Source organism: Suncus etruscus, chromosome 17 (genome assembly GCF_024139225.1).
Source record: "Suncus etruscus isolate mSunEtr1 chromosome 17, mSunEtr1.pri.cur, whole genome shotgun sequence".
In the NCBI taxonomy this organism is placed as follows: domain Eukaryota; kingdom Metazoa; phylum Chordata; class Mammalia; order Eulipotyphla; family Soricidae; genus Suncus; species Suncus etruscus.
This window is the reverse complement of record NC_064864.1, coordinates 58,789,090-58,810,684: the sequence shown is the minus strand read 5'-3', so window position 1 is coordinate 58,810,684 and position 21,595 is coordinate 58,789,090. Positions and strand designations below refer to the sequence as shown.

General features: G+C 40.9%; 1 protein-coding gene and 1 non-coding gene across 3 annotated transcripts in view; both read right to left on the bottom strand.

Annotated features, from left to right (window-relative positions):
• Positions 1-21,591, bottom strand: part of VTI1A (vesicle transport through interaction with t-SNAREs 1A) — a 449,364-nt gene extending 427,773 nt beyond the window's left edge. For both annotated transcript variants that reach the window (XM_049764530.1, XM_049764531.1), the window contains exon 1: positions 21,472-21,591. In XM_049764530.1, coding sequence (XP_049620487.1) covers positions 21,472-21,565 — 94 coding nt within the window. In that variant the 5' untranslated portion in view covers positions 21,566-21,591. The remainder of the gene's footprint in view (positions 1-21,471) is intronic.
• On the bottom strand, positions 11,435-11,564 carry LOC125995627 (small nucleolar RNA SNORA51). The gene has a single exon (XR_007491122.1). It is a non-coding gene; the product is annotated as a small nucleolar RNA SNORA51 (small nucleolar RNA).
• Positions 21,592-21,595: the final 4 nt, after the last annotated feature.

The window sequence follows — 21,595 nt, the reverse complement described above, 5'->3', positions numbered from 1 at the left end:
CCCCTGAGCACTGCCGGTGTGACCCAAAAACCAAAAAAAAAAAAAAAAAAAATCAACACTTCCTCAAAGAAGAAATACAAATAGCCAAGACACTTGAAAAAATGCTCCACATCACTAATCATCAGGGAGATGCAAATCAAAACAACAATGAAGTACTATCTCATGCCACAGAGACTGACACACATCACAATGAATAAGAACAATCAATGCTGGTGGGGATGTGAGGAGAAAGGAACTCTCATTTACTGCTGGTTAGAATGCCATCTAGACTAGCCTATATGGAAAACAATATGGAGATTCCTCAAAAAACTGGAAATTGAGCACCCATATGATCCAGCAATACCACTCCTAGGGATCTACCCTGGGAACACAAAAACACAACACAAAAATAACTTCAGCAAATCTATATTCATTGTAGCACTATTTACAATAGCCAGACTCTAGAATAATAACCCAGATGCCTGACAACAGATGAGTGGCTAAAGAAACTATGGTATATGGGAGACCTCAACACAGGCCTGCCAACTCTTGAAAGGTCAACCAGATTGAAACCCAACAAAAATATACTAGACCTAAAAAGAGAAATGGAAGAAAGAAGCCTAGTAGATATATATAGGACACTCCATCCTCAGAAACCTGGATACACATTCTTTTCCAATATACATGGGTCATTTTCCAGGATAGACCACATGCTAGTACATAAAACATACCTCCATAAAATCAATGAAGATAGAAATTTTGCAGGCTATCTCTGCTGACCACAAGACTCTGAAGTTAGATGTGAACTACAAAGGGATACACAAGAAAAACTTTAACAGCTGGAAATTAAACAGTCTACTATTGAACAACCAGTGGATCCGAGATGAAATCAAAGAGGAAATCAAAACTTTCCTGGAAACAAATGACAATGAAAACACAAACTATCAGAACCTATAGGACACAGCAAAAGTGGTACTAAGAGGAAAATTTATAGTTTTGCAAGCACACATCAGGAAGGAATAAGAAGCATACATGAATAGCTTAATGACACAGCTTACAGAATTAGAAAATGATCAACAAAAGGAACCAAAAATAGGGAGACAGAAGGAAATAACAAAGCCGAGAGCAGAAATCAATGAAATGGAAACCCAAAAAACAATCCAAAAGATCAATGAAAGCAGAAGTTGGTTCTTTGAAAAAATAAACAAGATTGATAGACCATTAGCAAAACTCACAAAGAAAAAGAGGGAGAGAAACTTGATAACACGTATTAGAAATGAAAGGGGGAAGATCACTACAGATACTGCAGAGATTCAAAGGTATCAGAGAATTCTTTGAGAAACTCTATGCCACTAAATATGAGAACCTGGAAGAAATGGATAACTTTTTGAACTCATATAACCTTCCACAGTTGAATAAAGAAGATGTAGCATATCTAAACACCCCCATCACTATGGAGGAAATTAAAACCATAATAAAAATTTGCCCAAAATCAAAAGCCCAGGCCCTGATGGATTCACGAATGAGTTCTTTCAAAACTTTCAAGAGGAACTACTACCAATCCTGGCCAGGCTCTTTTATAAAATTGAAAAAACAGGAACACTTCCAAATAGTTTTTATGAAGCCAACATCACCTTGATACCAAAACCAGATAGAGATGCTGCCAAAAAAGAAAATTACAGACCAATATCCCTGATGAATGCAGATGCAAAGATCCTCAACAAAATCCAGGCAAAAAGGATCCAATGCCTCATCAAGAAGATCATTCATTATGATCAAGTAGGTTTCATCCCAGGAATGCAAGGATGGTTTAACATCCATAAATCTATCAACAAAATACATAACATCAACAACAAGAAAAATAATCACCTGATCATATCAATAGACGCAGAGAAAGCATTTGATAAGGTCCAACACCCATTCTTGATGAAAACTCTTAGCAAGATGGGAATGAAAGGAACCTTTCTCAATATAGTTAAGGCCATCTACCACAAGCCAATGGCAAATATTATCCTCAATGGAGAAAAACTAAAAGCCTTCCCTCTAAATTCTGGTACAAGACAAGGCTATCCTCTTTCACCACTCCTATTCAACATAGTACTAGAAGCCCTTGCTATAGCGATTAGACAAGAAAAAGATATCAAGGGAATCTAGATAGAAAAGGAAGAAGTCTGGGGCCGGGAAGGTGGCGCTAGAGGTAAGGTGTCTGCCTTGCAAGTGCTAGCATAGGACGGATCGCGGTTCGATCCCCTGGTGTCCCATATGGTCCCCCCAAGCCAGCGGCAATTTCTGAGCACATAGCCAGGAGTAACCCCTGAGCGTCAAATGGGTGTGGCCCAAAAAACAAAAAAAAAAAAAGAAAAGAAAAGGAAGAAGTCAAGCCCTCACTGTTTGCAGATGACATGATACTCTACTTAGAAAACCCTAAAGACTCTACCAAAAAGCTTCTAGAAATAATAGATTCATATAGCAAAGTGGCAAGCTACAAAATTAACACACAAAAATGGCCTTTTTATACACCAATAATGATAGGAAAGAAATGGATATTAAGAGAACAATCCCATTCACATTAGTGCCACACAAACTCAAATATCTTGAAGTCAACCTGACTAAAGATGTGAAGGATCTATACAAAGAAAACTATAAAACTGCTCCAAGAAATAAGAGAGGACATGCGGAAATGAAAACACATACCCTGCTCATGAATTGGCAGGATCAACATATTAAAATGGCAATACTTCCAAAAACATTGTACAGATTTAATGCAATTCCTCTAAAGATACCCATGACATTCTTCAAAGAAGTGGATCAAACATTTCTAAAATTCATTTGGAACAATAAACACCCTCAAATAGCTAAAGCACTCCTTGGTAAAAGAAATATGGGAGGCATTACTTTCCCATTAGATACCCATTAGATAAAGACTAATATCCAAAATATACAAGGTATTGACAGAACTATACAAGAAAAAAAAATCTAACCCCATCAAAAAATGGGGAGAAGAAATGAACAGACACTGTAAAAGAAGAAATACAAATGGCCAAAAGGCACATGAAAAGATGTTCAATATCACTAATCATCAGGGAGATGCAAGTCAAAACCACTATAAAGTACCACCTCACGCCACTTTGATTGGCACACATCACAAAGAAGGAAAGCAAGCAGTGCTGGCGGGGGATGTGGAGAGAAAGGAACTCTTTTTCACTGCTGGTGGGAATGCTGTCTAGTCCAACCTTTATGGAAAGCAATATGGAGATTCCTTCAAAAACTAGAAATTGAGCTCCCATACAATCTAGCTATACCAGTCCTAGGAATATATCCTAGGAACACAAAAATACAATACAAAAATACCTTCCTCACACCTATATTCATTGCAGCACTATTTACAATAGCCAGAATCTGGAAACAACCAAGATGCCCTTCAACAGATGAGTAGCTAAAGAAACTGTGGTACATATATCCAATGGAATACTATGCAGCCATCAGGAGAGATGAAGTCATGAAATTTTCCTATACATGATGTACATGGAATGCTGAGTGAAATAAGTCAGAGGGAGAGAGAAAGACACAAAATAGTTTCACTCATCTATGGGTTTTAAGAAAAATGAAAGACATTTTTAGCAGTATCTCAGAGACAAGAGAGATGAGGGCCGGTAGGTGCAGCTCATGACATGAAGCTCACCACATAGAGTGATGAGTGCAGTTAGAGAAATAACTACATTGACAACTATCATAACAATGTGAATGAATGAGGGAAGTAGAAGGTCTGTCTCAAGTGCAGATGTGGGTGGGGTGGGGGGAGATCTGGAAAATTGGTGGTGAAAATCTTGCACTGGTGAAGGGGGGTGTTCTTTACATGACTGTAATCATATAACTGCAATCATGTTTGTAATCACGGTGTTTAAATAAAGATAATTTAACAATTAAAAAAAGAAACTGTGGGGCCCGGAGAGATAGCACAGAGGCGTTTGCCTTGCAATCAGCCGATCCAGGACCTAAGGTGGTTGGTTCGAATCCCGGTGTCCCATATGGTCCCCCGTGCCTGCCAGGAGCTATTTCTGAGCAGACAGCCAGGAGTAACCCCTGAGCACCGCCGGGTGTGGCCCAAAAACCGAAAAGAAAAAAGAAAAAAGAAAAAGAAACTGTGGTATATATACATACAATGGAATACTATGCAGCCATCAAAAAATGTGGTCATGAAATTTTCCTATACATGGATGTACATGGAATTTATTATGCTGAGTGAAATAATTCAGAAGGAGAGAGATAGACACAGAATAGTCTCTCTCATCTATGGTTTTAAGAAAAGTGAAAAACATTATTACAATAATATAAATGAGGGCTAGAAAGTCCAGCCCATGATACAAATCTTACCACAAAGAGTGATAAGTTCAGTTCAAGAAAGGACTACACTGACAACTACCATGATAATGGTAGTGAATGAGAGAAATGGAATGCCTGTCTTGAATGCAGGCAAGAGGTGCTGGAGGAGGGAGATGGAGGGCATTGATGATAGGAATGTTGCACTAGTGAAGTGGGGAGGGGTGTTCTTTTTTAAATATATATATATATATATATATATATATATATATACACACACACACATATATATATATCTCTGGCCCCCGTGGCAAGTGTTTTTTGTTTTGTTTCTTGTTTCTGTTTTTGTTTTGCATAGGCATAGTAAACGTTGGGGAAATTGAAAAGAAAATTTCCTTGGCCTAAGAGATACAGGCTGTCTCTACCCTTGAAGCATACATACATATATATGTATATATATATATGTATATATATATATATATATATATAACTGAAACCCAACTACAAACATGTTTGTAACCATGGTTCTTAAATAAAGATATGTATTTAAAAACAAAAACAAAAACAAAACAAAAAAGTTGTAAAAATATAAAATAAATAAAAGTATATGTTCATTAATATCACAAACATCTGATACTCTTCATTCCTTTATGCCTACTGGATTCTTTCTGCTCAAATAAACTGATGCCAGTGAATTAAACTGTGAAATGCCAAGCCTGTGAATTACTCAGACTTTACAACAATCCAGTCATGACCCACTGGAATCTCTTTTGCTGGAAGAGATGTGTTTTGACAGAAAAAAAAATTTTTTTTTTGTTTTTGGGCCACACCCGGCGGTGCTCAGGGGTTACTCCTGGCTATCTGCTCAGAAATAGCTCCTGGCAGGCACGGGGGACCATATGGGACACCGGGATTTGAGCCAACCACCTTTGGTCCTGGATCGGCTGCTTGCAAGGCAAACGCCACTGTGCTATCTCTCCGGGCCCCTTGACAGAAATTTTGAGAAAACATCCTTTTATCCCATTTTCAATCAGTCCATCACTTTGTTCTAAGATGACACCAAGTCTGGGCTCACTGCATTTCTTCAGCTTGTAAGGCTCTATCTGTCCCTCCTCCTTCTCTACTTCCACATTGACTCATATTCCTGAGCTGCCTCTTCCCCACACAGCTCAGGGAAGGTACTGTGTCCTGTTTGGACTCTGCTTGTTGTAGTTTGCAATGGGACCCATTTCCTAGCTGGGCCAGTCCAGTAAGTCAATGCCTCTGGCAATGGAAGGAAAGAGCTGAGCATACGGCCAAGCAGGCCAAAGTCCTGGTGCCAATAATAGCTCTTTCCCTCTCTCTCTTAATAGATTCTCAGAACAGGAATCTAGAAGAAGAGAGTTGAACAAACACTGCCACATCTGGGATGCCAGGCCTTGACCTCAAATGCTTACACCCACCTCCAAATTCCATTGTTCAAGCCTCAAGGAAAAAGCCTATTTGCTGAAAATGTGTTTGCATTTAGGAAAAAATAAAGCTGAATGGTGATTCAAATGAATAAACATGTGGACACACAAACACACATAGATATACTTATAGACCTACTTCTTCAAAGAGGTTTTGCTTGAGTATATTGCACTTTAGTTTTCTAAACTTCTTTTACTTTGTTTCAAGCTGTGTTTCTGGGATTTAAGATTGGTTATTGACCAAATAACATACGAAACCAAGAAAGTCATGCATGAAATGTGAATGGCCATAATATCCACTAGTTAACACTGAGTGAGTAATCTTCAATAGAAATTATTACTATTCTAGAATAATGAGGTTCTGCTATTCCATGGTAGCTGTCACTTCATGCATCCTGTACCTCCCCCTTAGCTCCCTAGACTGCTAGTGTAACAGGTCCATTTTGTGTATAGGTTGTTATAGTTTGGATTTCTTGATTCTACTGTCATTGACATTGGTTTGGGTATTTAGTGCTGACCATTTTTTATTTCCACTCTATGCTCCTAGGACCTGGGTCCCATCCATTTTTTTTTTTCCTTTTCTCAGTTTATAGGGAGACAAATGTGTGGTAGAACCAGATGATTCATGTTCTATGGTTCTGTAAAAAAAAAAAAAAGGTAAGAGCCCCTATTTAGAAGCTATAAATATAAATACAATTGAAAAAGAAAAAAGAAAAAATGGAGGGGGCAGAAGTGGCAAGTATTTTTTGTTTTGTTTTGTTTTGTTTTGAGTTTTTGGTTTTTGGGTCACACCCGGCAGTTCTCAGGGGTTACTTCTGGTTCTATGCTCAGGATTTGCTCCTGGCAGGTTCGGGGGACTATATGGGATGCCGGATTCAAACCAGCATCCTTCGGCATGCAAGGCAAAATGCACTACCTCCATGCTATCACTCTGGCCCCCGTGGCAAGTGTTTTTTGTTTTGTTTCTTGTTTCTGTTTTTGTTTTGCATAGGCATAGTAAACGTTGGGGAAATTGAGAAGAAAATTTCCTTGGCCTAAGAGATAAAGGGTGTCTGTACCCTTGAAGCATAGTGTCAGGAGAACAATTATAGATTCCTGGGGCCGGGCGGTGGCGCTGGAGGTAAGGTGCCTGCCTTGCCTGCGCTAACCTAGGACGGACCGCGGTTCGATCCCCCGGTGTCCCATATGGTCCCCTAAGAAGCCAGGAGCAACTTCTGAGCGCATAGCCAGGAGTAACCCCTGAGCGTTACCGGGTGTGGCCCAAAAACCAAAAAAAAAAAAATAGATTCCAGACATGTTAGTTGTCAAACCACAAGGTCTTTCTTTATGGTCCCAGGAAAAGTTCTGTTCAGTTGCAGTTGTCAGAGTCATTCTTCTGTAATGAGAAATCTTGGTTTTTGCACAAATCCTAGGAAAAGCCTAGGATAAAGTCTTTATGGTCCCAGGAAAAGTTCTGCTCATTCAAGGTTGTCATAGTCAGTCTTTAATTAGTGATCTTGGTTTTTGCACAGATCCTATGATAAAGGGTCTTCTGATTTCATCTCACTATTAAGTGATGAGGTAAGGCAATCTGCCCTTCAATCGAGTTGTTGCTGCTTCTTCATTAGAGTGTCATATGAATCTACCCTAATGCAGAACTTTTTATTTATTTTTATTTTTTTATTTTGCTTTTGGGGACATACCCTGTGATGCTCAGGGGTTACTCCTGACTATGCACTCAGAAATCGATCCTGGCTTGGGGACCACATGGGATGATGGGAATTGAACCAAAGTTCATTCTGGATCAGCTGCATGCAAGGCAAATATCCTACTGCTGCCCTACCACTGTCCTATCACACCAGCCCCAGAAAATTTTAATATTTAGATCTATCTTTAAGCCAAGGTTTAAGAACCTGTGGTAGTCTCCAATACAAGTCTGTGTAAAAGATGCTACACCATCTAAAAGCCATGAGCCCCATCACCACCCAGATGCCTTTCCCTTCACCAGGCACTCTACCCCATTTCATCTTCTGAACAACATGGCTTTGATAGAAACAAAGCTAAGTGTTCAAGGGATCCGACATTACAGACCCAAGAAATCTTACTCCTCAGTCTCTAATCTGTACATTGACAATAGACTCCACTAACAGCCTCCCCCATGTGCCTCCTGTCTTGTCTCTAAACCTTTGTTCAAGCTGCCCTTCGGGAGTCTTTAGGTCAAATATGACAGAACTGATTCTGACTACCTAGGTTGGCTCATGGAATCTAATGAGAAACTGAGCCCCCTCCCCCTCCAGCACAGGGAAGACAGTGTTCAAGGAGGCTTTGGGTCCAAGGAAGCAAAAACTCAGGAACAACCTCTGCTAAAGGAGAGTCTGAAGCACAAAACCATTCTCTCCTCTTGACTTTTCCTACCTAAAATTCATCATGGCACTATTCACAATAACCAGATCTGGAAACAACCCTGGTGCCTAGAACAGATAAGTGGATAAAGAAATGGTGATATATCTACACAATGGAAAACTATGCAGCAGTTAGGAAAAAATAAGTCATGAAATTTTCTAATACATGGATGAATATGGAGATTATTATGCTGAGTAAAATGACTCAGGGGGAGAAGAATAAGCCGAATGATCTCATTCATTTATGTGATATAAGAAAAAAATAGGATAGTATGACAATAATATAGAGACAATAGAAACAAGGATCGGGAAGACCAGTCATTGCTAAGAAGCTTGTCACAAATAGTGGAGTAGTGCAGTTAGGGTAGAGAAAGGACCAGTATGATAACAATAATTGAAACATCACTCTGGACAAGAACTGGGGCTGAAAGGCTATAAAGTTATATGCATGGTACCCTTTCATTAACAGTAATGCAAACCACAGTGACTAAAAAGGAAAAAAGGGATAGGGATGGAGGAAGGGAGGGAGAGAGAGAGAGAGAGAGAGAGAGAGAGAGAGAGAGAGAGAGAGAGAGAGAGAGAGAGAGAAAGAACAGCAATTAAAGCACTGGTCGTGCCTGCAGCTAACCTTGGTTCCATTCTTGGTACCACATACAGTCCCCTAAGCACTACCAGGAGTGACCCCTGGGCACAGATCTAGAAATAAGCTGGTTGGGGTCAACAAGTAAACAATCAAATGACAAAATATCTCCAAATGAACCAGAAATCATGACTAGTGGTAGAGCACTTGTGTTGCATGTGTGTAATCTGGGTTTGGTTCCCAGCACCATCAAATAAATTAATTAAATTAAATAAAAAGATCCTCTGAATGTCCCCTCTTGCATAATGTGTTCCTGACTAGAGACGATATATGCTCCTATATAGGTCTGTAAACTAGGTTTAAGCAATCTCTCAATCAAAAACAAAGGCACTATTATCAGAAAAGAATTACAGGTCTTAGGTATGTCTACATCAATAGATGTACCCACTCATTGCAACCTCTTAATAACACCTGTTCCCTTGGTTTTGTCTGTAAAATCCCAGCTATCTTTCTATGATTTCTAGCCAGACATTCCTAGACCTCTTTGCTTTCCTGGTTCCCAGAGTCATTAGTACTTGTTTTCTAAAGGTTTCAATTGAGCATCTCCTTGAATAGTAGCTCTTTAAATACAAGAGCTACTCTGGATATGGTTCCCTTATGGGAAAAAAAAAATATATATATATATATAATTAACTGAGATGTAAGGTGGTAGGAGAGTAATTGGATTTTTTTTCATAAATTCCATTATATGATGGTACTATCAGAAATAATTCTGGTGTGCAGCATCCTTTGACTCTTGGTAATGGTCCTTGTAGTCAGAGGGGGGTGGGGATTGAATTAGATGGCCTTGCCAGTATCCACCATCATTACATTTTGGTAACCTTCTGGCAGTAAAACATCTCATGGTGCAAATCCAAAATGACATTCTGTTCATCAAAGACACATTCCTAGAATTCAGACTTTTATAACTAATTATTAATCATGGGACTATGCATCAAATATTACCACATTTAATCCCCCAAATAACCCTCCGGAGGTGGGAGAGTGCCACGCCTCCATAAATTTTTAGGGGAATTCAGCCCACCAGATGTATCCTTAGATTTTCCTGGTGGGGTAAACTGAAATATCCCCCACGGGATTCCTCAGAAGGCATGCTGTGGACGCCTTTTCCCCCTGCATGGATGGTTGAGGAATTTCGTTAGAGATGTTTGGCATTGCATTTTTAGTTATTTGACTATCTCTCCTTTATAAATCTTAATGGAAAAACCGTGGTCTCTATTAAATAATTGGCTAAAGAAATTCCAGCACCAAAGATTACAATAAAACCCCTTCTTGGACCTTATAAGTTTTTTCTTTCTTGCAGCTGAAGTTCTGGGGCAAAATTAAAATTAAATTCATAAAAACTGTTTGCTTCATTATGATAATTAATATCTTTAACACCTGTGACTGGCTTAACCTTATAAAAACCTCTGTCTCAAGAATAAAGTCATCACACTCCTACCAGAAGATGTGTTGACCCATATACTCTGTGTGTGTGGTTATTATTTCAATATTATCCCGTTCGTCTGCCCGTGCTCCCGCTTTCTTCTCATGAGGACTTCACCCCCACTAGAGCTGCTGAGATGCAGGACACTTGCAGCAGGAGAGTATTATTATAATTTGTGGGGAGGATTTGGAGTTCACACCCAAAAGTTCATAGGTCTTACTCCTTACTCCTGAAAGGCAGCATTCAGGAGACCGTATGGAAAACTGGATATTTAATCCAGGTTTGGCCACATGCAAGTCAAGAACCTCACCTACTATACTATCCTATTTCCAGCGTCTGGAGGCGATCATTCCAATCTCTGGCAAGGAAACAAATGCATAGATTCAATCAATAATTTCTCCAAAAGAAAAAAAAAAACAGTGAATGAAAGTGAGAACTGAAATTTCAACCAGGCCTGGGACTGAGCTCCTGGAACTGCGCTCTTAAGCCCACATATATAAAATATGACTGTGCAATAATATTGTTACATATGTAAACAAACCATGTGGTCTTGCACCATGTGAACTGAGCTTCCAGGCTCTCCTCCTCTGCCCATGAGTGTCCCAGATACCCAATACAGGTGCCATGAATGGTGAACCTATACATCTTTGTAACGTAAGCTCTCTCTTCTTGCCTACAAAATAGTAATATAAGAGACTGGTGCTGCATTAAGTACAGATCCTTGCATAATTGATTCTTTCTCCATACTACCAGAAGTATGTAAGTCAACTGTAACAACTCCCCATAAAGTACATGTATCTGGACTCACCTGACTTTAAATGTAGTTATTTTTCTAAATAAAAACCAGCAGCAGAAATGATGTATTATCTAAGACTGAAAACATTCATGGAGGAACTTTCCTTGTCAGAGATGTTAAAAATGGATGCTTAACATATGCTATGCTGCATAACATGGTATAGAATAGTCGGCCTTAAAATGAAGCCATTCTAGAATGATCCATAATCTAATCTCAATAATTGGAGTTACATATATCTGTATAAACTCATGCTTAGCTTATTAGACATGCAGTAGCTACAGACACAAATGCCTCTTTGTATAAATTCCTCATGAACTGACAGACATGTGCATTTCCCTACTTTACTGGTGGAGATGCCAAAGATCAACACCCCAGAAGCAAAGAGTCCACTCTGTACCCAGATTTTGGTTTCAGTACCATTTCTCTTTTTTTTGTTTTTTTTGTTTTTGTCCCCCAATTCACAATACAGACCAGGCAAAGGGCCTGTGTTGAGGTGTATATGGGGTGCATTTACTGTACCTCTTTCTATATAGTCAGTGTAAAGAACACAGACTGTGGTAAGAATTGGGAGGCCTTTCCTTTTTCTTTATTTTTTAATATATATATATATATATATATATATATAAAATCCTTCACCAGTGCAACATTCCCATGACCAATATCTCAAGTGTCCTTCCTCCCCACCCCACACCGGCCTATAATCTAGACAGGCTTTCTACTTCCCTCATTCCTCATTCAGTCACATTTTGTTATGATAGTTCTCAGTGTAATTATTTCTGTGACCGCACTAAACGATCCCCGTGGTGAGCTTCATGTCAGGAGCTGGACCCTCCAGTCCTCCTCTATTTTGTCTCTGAGAATCATTACACAGTTTTTCATTTTTCTCAAAACCCATAGATGAGGGAGACCATTCTGTGTTTATCTCTCTCCCTCTGACTTATTTCACTCAACATTATAGATTCCATATACATCCACGTATAGGAAAATTTCATGACTTCATCTCTTCTGATGGCTGCATAATAGTCCATTGTGTATATGTACCATAGTTTCTTTAACCATTCATCTATTGAGGGGCATCTAGGCTGTTTCCAGAGTCTGGCTATTGTAAATAATGCTGCTATGAATATAGGTGTGAGAAAGGAATTTTTGCGTTGTATTCTTGTGTTCTAGGATATGTCCCTAGCAGTGGTATAGTATAGCTGGATCGTATGGGAGCTCAACTTCCAGCTTTTGGAGAAATCTCCATATCGCTTTCCACAAAGGTTGGACCAGACGGCATTCCCACCAGCAGTGGAAATCAATTGCCTTTTTATACACGAATAATGATAGAGAAGAAATGGATATTAAGAAAACAACCTCATTCATATTAGTCTCACATAAACTCAAATACCTTGGAGTCTACTTGACTAAAGATGTGAAGGACCTACACAAAGAAAACTATAAAACCCTGCTACAAGAAATAAGAGAAGATACACGGAAATGGAAATCCATACCCTGCTCTTGGATTGGCAGAATTAATATCATTAAAATGACAATACTCAGGCCCGGAGAGATAACACAGTGGTGTTTGCCTTGCAAGCAGCCAATCCAGGACCAAAGGTGGTTGGTTCGAATCCCGGTGTCCCATATGGTCCCCAGTGTCTGCCAGGAGCTATTTCTGAGCATACAGCCAGGAGTAACCCCTGAGCACCGCCGGGTGTAGCCCAAAAACAAAACAAACAAAAAAAAAATGACAATACCCCCAAAGCTTTGTACAGATTTAATGTGAACCCTCTAAAGATACCCATGACAATTTTCAAAGAAGTGGATCAAACACTTCTAAAATTCATTTAGAACAATAAACAACCACGAATAGCTAAAGCAATACTTGGGAAAAAGGAGTATGGGAGGTATTACTTACTCTAACTTTAAACTGTATTACAAAGCAATAGTTATTAAAACAGCATGGTATTGGAATAAAGACAGACCCTCAGATCAGTGGAACAGGCTTGTTCCCCAGATATACCGTCACCTAATTTTTGATAAAGGTGCAAGAAATCCTTGGGGCCGGTGTGGTGTTGCTAGAGGTAAGGTGCCTGCCTTGCCTGCGCTACCCTAGGATGGACCGCAGTTTGATCCCCTGGCGCCCCATATTGTCCCCCAAGCCAGGAGCGACTTCTGAGCGCATAGCCAGGAGTAACCCCTGAGCGTTACCGGTGTGGCCCAAAAACCAAAAAAAAAAAAGAAAAGAAAAGAAAAAGGAAAGAAATCCTAAATGGAACAGGGAAGGCCTCTTCAATAAGTGGTGTAGCCACTTGTAAAAAAAGCGAATTTAGACCTCCAATTAACATCATGTACAAAGGTAAAATCCAAATGGATTAAAGACCTAGATATCAGACCTAAAACTATAAAGTATATAGAACAACATGTAGATCAAACACTCCATGACATTGAGACTAAAGGTATCTTTAAAGAGGAAACTGTACTCTCCAAACAAGTGAAAGCAGAAATAAATAAATGGGACTATATTAAGCTGAGAAGCTTCTGCACCTCAAAAGAAATAGCGCCCAGAATACAAGAGCCACCCACTGAGTGGGAGAAACTATTCACCCAATACCCATCAGATAAGGGGTTAATATCCAAAATATACAAGGCACTGACAGAGCTTTACAAGAAAAAAAAATCTAACCCCATCAAAAAATGGGGAGAAGAAATGAACAGGCACTTTGACAAAAAAGAAATACAAATGGCTAAAGGCACATGAAAAAATGCTCCACATCAATAGTCATCAGGGAGATGCAAATCAAAACAACTATGAGGTACCATCTCACGCCACAGAGATTGGCACACATCAGAAAGAATGAGAACAAGCAGTGCTGGCGGGGATGTGGAGAGAAAGGAACTCTTATTCAGTACCATTTCTCAATATAGGAAGCAAAGGTGTAAGGAAAACACCACTTGATTCATGACAGTACAGCTAGGAAGTAAAAAAGTCCAAAAAGAATATAGAATATTTGCAATTATGGAATCCGATTTAAAAGGGGAGGAGGCGGGGCCCGGAGAGATAGCACAGCGGCGTTTGCCTTGCAAGCAGCCAATTCAGGACCAAAGGTGCTTGGTTCGAATCCCGGTGTCCCATATGGTCCCCCATGCCTGCCAGGAGCTATTTCTGAGCAGACAGCCAGGAGTCACCCCTGAGCACCGCTGGGTGTGGCCCAAAAACCAAAAAAAAAAAAAAAGGGGGGGGGAGGAGGCATAGAAGACAACCAAGAGGGCTTTCAATGAAACATCTGAACAACAAAAGTAAGCTGGATGACAACATCCAGTCTAAATTGAACAGCCATAAATACATGGATATAAATAATTTGTGTGTTAAGTAGACAACAAATCCCCCCTACATGCAAACTAATCAACTGAATTAGATACTAATCCTCCCAAAGGTGGGAAGTGACCCTCGCTCCTTAGATATGGACTAGGCATATGATTTCCTTTCCAACAGTACTGAAAAGGGCAGAAGGGTGTGATTTTACAGTGGAGAAATCTGACAAACACTGTCTTAGTTAGGAATTCTAAGCTAACAGTAGTAGTAAATTATACTAAAAAAATGTGCCTTTGATATGTAATAAAACTGGGGTTTTAATCCCTGTGATCTTTCTTCAAAAAGCCTGTCATGCTCTTTTGATCATGAGAAGCATACTGAAAAATCACAACTAGGGAACATTCTATTAAATATCTGACCAGGAAAATATAATATCTGACCAGTGAGCTAAAGAGATAATTCAATAGATGGAGCAAGTGTGTTGCATGCAGGAGGCTTCGATTCAATCCCTGGTGCAACATATAATCTCCAGAGCTCTGCCAAGAGTGACCTCTAAACACACAAAGCTGGATGTTGCCCTTAGCGCCACCAGCTGTGGCCTGACACAAGAAAAACAGAAGAAACAGTACAGGGGTAAGGAACTTGTCTTGCATATATGGTCCCTCAGGTACTGCCAGATGGAACCCCTAAGCACAGGACTGGGGTAAACGTCGAGCAATGCTGAAAGTGGTCTCAAAATCTAAAACTTGCACTTCTCTCCTCACCTCTCTGTGAATTTCCACGTTCCAAATCCAATTCCAATGTCTATACACAAGGCCCAATTCCTTGCCCTCCTTCACATCAAGAGAGATTCAACAAATGCTTTGTCTACATACAGAAAGGAAGCAAGAACTGAAATTAAAAGTGTAAGTTTCCTTTTAAAATTCAGCTAGTGGTGGCAGAGCGGTGGTATAATCAGTAAGGCAGTTTGCCTTGCCCGCGCTAGCCTAGCGCTAGCCTAGGATGAACCACGGTTTGATTTCCCCGGCATCCCATATGGTCCCCAAGCCAGGAGCGATTTCTGAGCCCATAGCCCGGAGTAACCCCTGGGCGTCACCGTGTATGGCCCACCCATCCAACCCCCAAATTCAGCTAGCGGCGGGGCCGGAGCGATAGATAGCACAGCAGTAGAGGGTTTGCCTTGCACATGGCCAACACAGGAAGTAAGGTGGTTCGAATCCCGGCATCCCATAGGGTCCCTCAAGCCTGCCAGGAGCGATTTCTGAGCACAGAGCCAGGAGAAACTCCTGAGCACCAAAAACAAAAACAAAAACCTTTCAGTTAGTGGGGTCAGGAGTCAGTATAGCAATTAGGGGACATACCTAGCATGTATTAGATCAGGCGTGATTCCAGCACCTTGGGTCCCCTTAGCATCACTGGACACAGCTCTGTAGGTACCCTAACACCTCCAGGTTTGGGAGTGGAGGCCCTAGTATCACTGGGTTGGAGTAAGTATCCACTCCCTAAGGAGCAGCTTCACATCCCAGCTCTTTGCATTGAGTCAATGGCCCATTGCTAGTGGGTCCATGAATCCTCCTGAGTACTGCCCCTAATCCTTTCAAAATTTTTCATCTTGTGCAGTGGACAATACTACATAGGGTAGCCACCTACATAGGTAGGCCTCATTAACACACTGTTTAGTACTTGAGACGTGAATCCTATGTGTATCCTAAACTGCTCCAGCCATTATCTAGGAAGGCCCAACCCCATCACTGATGAAATACCTAGAAACTGGGAAAACCTCCCAACTCCAATGCACCGACCCAATCTCTGTTAGTTGATTTATTAATTTTTTACCTTATTTTTACTAGATTTACCTATTTTTCTGTTCTCCTCTCTCTTATCTTTTCCTTTCCCTTCCTCTTTTTTTTTTTTTTTTTTTTGGTTTTTGGGCCACACCCAGCGGTGCTCAGGGGTGACTCCTGGCTGTCTGCTCAGAAATAGCTCCTGGCAGGCATGGGGAACCATATGGGACACCAGGATTCGAACCAACCACCTTCGATCCTGGATCGGCTGCTTGCAAGGCAAACGCCGCTGTGCTATCTCTCCGGGCCCACATCCACCGATTTTGATATGATATCCTGACGATGAGAAAATGGCAACAACCTGGTCTAAGAGCAGGTTGTCTTACCTCACCTCCTAATGATAAGATGAAATCAGAAGACTGATTTGTATAAAAGCCAAATTCGCTATCTACAGAAGACTGATGTGACAACTGATGTGACTGGGCAGAACTTATCCTGGGACCAATAAAAAAGACCCTAGTCTAGGCCTTGGCATATGATCTGTACAACAACCAAGATCTCTAATTCCAGAGGTCTGACTGAGACAACTGCAACTGAGCAGATCTTCTGGAAATATAATGAAAGACTCTATCCTATGCTTCGTCCTAGGATTGGGGCAAAAAACAAGACCATCAACTACAGAAGGCTGATTAAAACAACAGTGATGAAACAGAACTTCTAGAAAGACTCCATCCTAGGCTCCATCCTTTGACCTGTGCAAATACCAAGATCTCTAGCTACAAAGGCATAATCTTATCATCCAGGACAGAGCTGACAGTTTCCAGACACCACAGAAGGACCTAGGAGAGAGAAAAAGAACATGTACGGAGACTGTAGTTATTCCCATGACAGTATACTTCAAGGGTGGAGAAGTCCTGTATCTCTTAGGCCAAGGGAATTCCCTTTCTAGTCTCCCCAATATTTATTGTGCCTATACAAGAGAGAGAGAGAGAGAGAGAGAGAGAGAGAGAGAGAGAGAGAGAGAGAGAGAGAGAGAGAGAGAGAGAGAGAGAGAGAAGCACAAATTAATTGTTTTGGTTTTGTTATTGTTATTGTTTCCCATGGTTTTATATGTGTGTGTGTGTGCTTTGTTTTGTTTTTATTTTAGGACCATGGTTATTGTGTAGTTGTTGTCTTTATTGCTGTGGTGCTTATCGAGTTTTTTGTTTGATTTATTTTTTTAGTATTGTTGTTATGGTTTTCTTCCTTTTTCCCTTTATTCTCTTAAATTGATATTTATAGTCTCTAGAAGGACTCCTCCCATTTTTTGCTTGTTTTTGTCTCATTTTATTTATTTATTTATTTTTGCTTCTTTCCTTCAAACAGAACCACATAAATTGAACCATCTTGTTCCGCCTCACAAATTGAGGGGGAAATAATGGAGGGTACCAAGACCAAACAGTCATATAAACATTAAGTAGAAATGAAAAAACAATCAGACTTAAACACCAAATCCAAAGCCAACTACAACAGAATTGATACCCAATCTACAATCTAGACACAGAGGGGACCACTTATACTAGCAGCCCGGAGGGTAAAGGAGGGAGATATGGGATGCATGCTGGGAACAGGGGTAGAGGGAGGACACCATTGGTGGTGGGAATGCCCCTGATTCAATGTTGCTATGTAGCTAAAATATTACTGTGAAAGACTTGTAATCCACTTTGGTCAAAATAAAAATTAAAAAAAATTTTTTTTCATTTTGAATCATAAAGCCTGTGAGGCTGGGTTCTGACAAACCCCAGCAGCTGTAAAGTCCACAGTAGCTGGAGAAACATCACCAATAGCTAATTTAGCCCCTGCTTTTTCTAGGAACAAAGTGATTATGGGCCACATACTTACATTGCCTCATTTTCTTTTTTATAATTTACCAAGGTTGAAACTGTCACCACCTATCAGGTGTTCTTGGTGTTTCTAACTTGGGCCATAAAAAAACAGAGTTCATCACACGTCAACTATATCCCTAGAAGCACAAGGCTAAGCAGCGAAGTGGAAAGCACATGTTGCTTACAACCATACAAGAATTCTACCTGATAGAAGAGAATTTCTAGACTGTAAACAAGGGCCCCTCCCCATCACAAACCCAGGACTCACCCAGGAATTTAAATGGCCATAGTTGTGATTCCCATTCATCCATTTCCATGATGTTACCACAAAAGACGAATCATTAAATATCACATTTCAAGCATATTAATTGCCGTACCAGCAGAACCAAGAAACAACTCCCCATCACACTGGTCTAATAGTTAAAATTCTAATACCTTAGTATAAGCAAAGCCTTTATTAATAAAACATAACACAAAGCAAACAAACTTCTTTTAATAAATAAAGCATTCACATATGCAAACTTTTCAATTCTCTTCAGAATTTTTTTTAATATTTTGGACAGAGAAGAAACAAACCCTAATCACATCTACCTGCTTTGCTTTAACCTAATTCAGTGATTCTGAGGAGGAGGGGGCAAACTGTTCTGGCTGAAAGCTTTGCTCCAATTTTGACCTTTTTAGCTTGAATAAATTATAGTTTATCTTCTCTAGGTCAAAGGCGCCTCTCTCTCTTTTTTTTTTTTTTTCTGTTTTTTATTTTTGGGCCACATCCAGTGACACTTAGACGTTACTCCTGCTATGCGCTCAGAAATTGCTCCTGGCTTGGGGGGCCATATGGGACACCAGGGCATTGAACCACGGTCTGTCCTAGGTTAGCGCATGCAAGGCAAATGCCCTACCACTTGCACTACTGCTTCGGCCCCAGCCTCTCATTAGTTTTAATCATACTGTTTGAAATGGCCTTACACGTTAATTTCTGTTAATCCACAGACATAAACTCAAAATTCATAGCCCCATGTATTCATTGTTCATCTTTTTTTCTGTCAATTAGAAACATTATAAAATGTGTATGTACAATAATAAAGAGAAACCATATTATGAAGAATTACTATTATTTAATGAGCCCACTATCCAAAAGAATGAAAAATTTGCTCAGGGAATCAAATATGGTGCTGGGGATTTGAATTAGGGCTTTGGCCATGGCCACAGCATCTGCACACCAGGCCAGTGTCTTCCCTCCTGTAATACCTCACCAGCCCTAGGAAACATGTGCTAGAGCCATCAGCACTGTCTCCCTTCAATTCCAACAAAGCTGTTGCTTGGAGACCTTCACAGGATACTAGAGTTAAAGAGCACCAAAGCTCTATGGTTAAAGTACTTCATTTCAAGGTTTCCTTCTCTCTGGTGAAAATGGGTTATTCAAATATAAAGGCAAGGGAAGTTGGTGCACTGGTGATGGGTGTGGTGTTGGAATTATGCACATGAGAAACCATTAATAATAATAATGTCAACCACTCAATTAAAAATTTTAATATTTAGGGACCAGAGCGCTTGTGCAAGCGGTAGGTAGGGCTACCTTGCATGTGCTAACCTAGGATGGACCATGGTTCAATCCCCTGGCATCCCATACAGACCCTCAAGCCAGGAGTGATTTCTAAGGGCATAGCTAGTAGAAAGAGGTTACTCTTAGCGTCACCGGGTGTGGCTCAAAACCAAAAAAAAAATTTTTTTTAATATATAAAAGTAAAAATCAATTGTAACAAAACATCTTCTTGGAAACAGTTTTCACAACTTCACACTCAGGGGAGACTTTGCAACTCTACAAAACAGTTTATCGAAAGGACAAGCTCTGAGCCCAAACCAAAATGTTATGATTTCTATAAGCATTTAATTAGAGCCAAATAAAAATCCAAACTGATAACCCAAGTCCAGTGAGGCTCTGGGACTGAAGTCAAAAGAGGTGATCTCCCACAGTAAGGACAATGAAAACCAAGATGATCGAGCAGTGGAGACAAGTGGAAGTAAGAGGTGCAGTGACGGGTGATGAAGTGACGAGGCCATCAGTCCCTTTGTCACCAAACTCTCTGTGGCAGCGGAGCTGGGTGGTCTATGCTACCTTGATCCTCTCCTCTTGATCCCTCACTTCGGCTCATAAACCTCTTTACAACATCAGCCACCTCCTGTGGAACTAACTGGGGCCTCAGAAGATGGATGGGTGTTCACAGATCCTGGCTTCAAAGCACTTATCCCTAGTAATAAAAATGGGGAGGGAGGGAAGTAGGGAGGGAGAGAAAAACAAAGAAATCAAGGAAGATAATTATTTATAAACATACAAATTGGAGGGGGTGCAAAAGTAAAACAGAAATGAAATCACAGGGCCAGGAGAAAATGTCGCTGGCATCAAGGACAAGGTATGGCCTGAAACTGCCACCAATTCACAGATCACGGACACACCTGACATCCCAGTGCAAAGACAGAGCCTAGTTAGCAGTCTGGTGAGAATACAATTGCCCGAACAAATCCAACAGAAAAGTCTTATCTACAATTCAGTACTCAAACCGAAGATGCAAGAAGATATAATGTCCAAGGTGATGTCCCACAACCAACAATCACAAAATTTATTTTTAAACATTGGTTGGCTCAGTTAAATATTTTACTCCGCATCTAAGTAAATGGCAAGAAACAAATATAGCACTACCATTCTCCCTACTGCCTACAGTCGCAGGGAGACTAAGACGTGCTGAAACACAGCCACGAAAATACTGCCAGCTGGGTACTGTGGAATTTCAGAAGTGGAAACACACACACACACAACACACACACACACACACACACACACAAACGATCTGGTATCAAGGTGTACTTAAAACTAGGTTACAGACTCCCAAGAATTTGGAGCAAAGAGAAATAAGGTTGGGAGTATGAAAAAATAAAGTATGACTAATGCAAACTCTAGGGGAAGGTTTGACATAGGTGAAATATATCCTTTCGCAACAACCCTGGGAGTCTGTAGGAAGAAAAGCTTAGTGCATTAAGAAAACTTGCCTAGTTGCCTTAAATAAGACACACATCCAAGGTGGAAGAAACTGAGAGTCAAATCCAGCCGCCGCCGGGACGCTTTTGGTCCCTTAACAAAACTCCCAGCAACAAAACTACGTTTGTGTCATTGCGGATTCAGGCTGGAGGTAAGTTCATTCATTCTCTTCGATGAAGTCGTTTCTCCTTGGCCAACGACACCAAACCCTCAGACTGCTGCGAGAAAAGACAGCCCCAAAATCTCTGCAAGTGCGGGCGGCGGAGGAGCCCCAGATCAGGGCCTGATGGTTCACTGGGCCCCCTTTGAACCCACCCAGACGCTGCCTTTGCACCCCAGTCCCAGTCGAGCACGTCCCTGGGGTGGCCGCCGCCCCCTCCTCCGACCCGGAGCCTCCAAGACTTTCGGGTGGCCGCCACGTTCCACCTCCCCGAACCTTCCCCCCACCCCACAATCCCGGGCCCTGCATCCCCCGGGGGGGGGGGGGTCAGGCCTCTCACCCGGCGGGAGTCGGGGGACCCTAGTGATCTTGCTGGTTATCTCGGCGGTCAGCACCGCGAAGTCTTGCTCGTAGCCTTCGAAGTCGGACGACATAGTGGCTGTGCGGGGTGTGTTGGGGTCCGG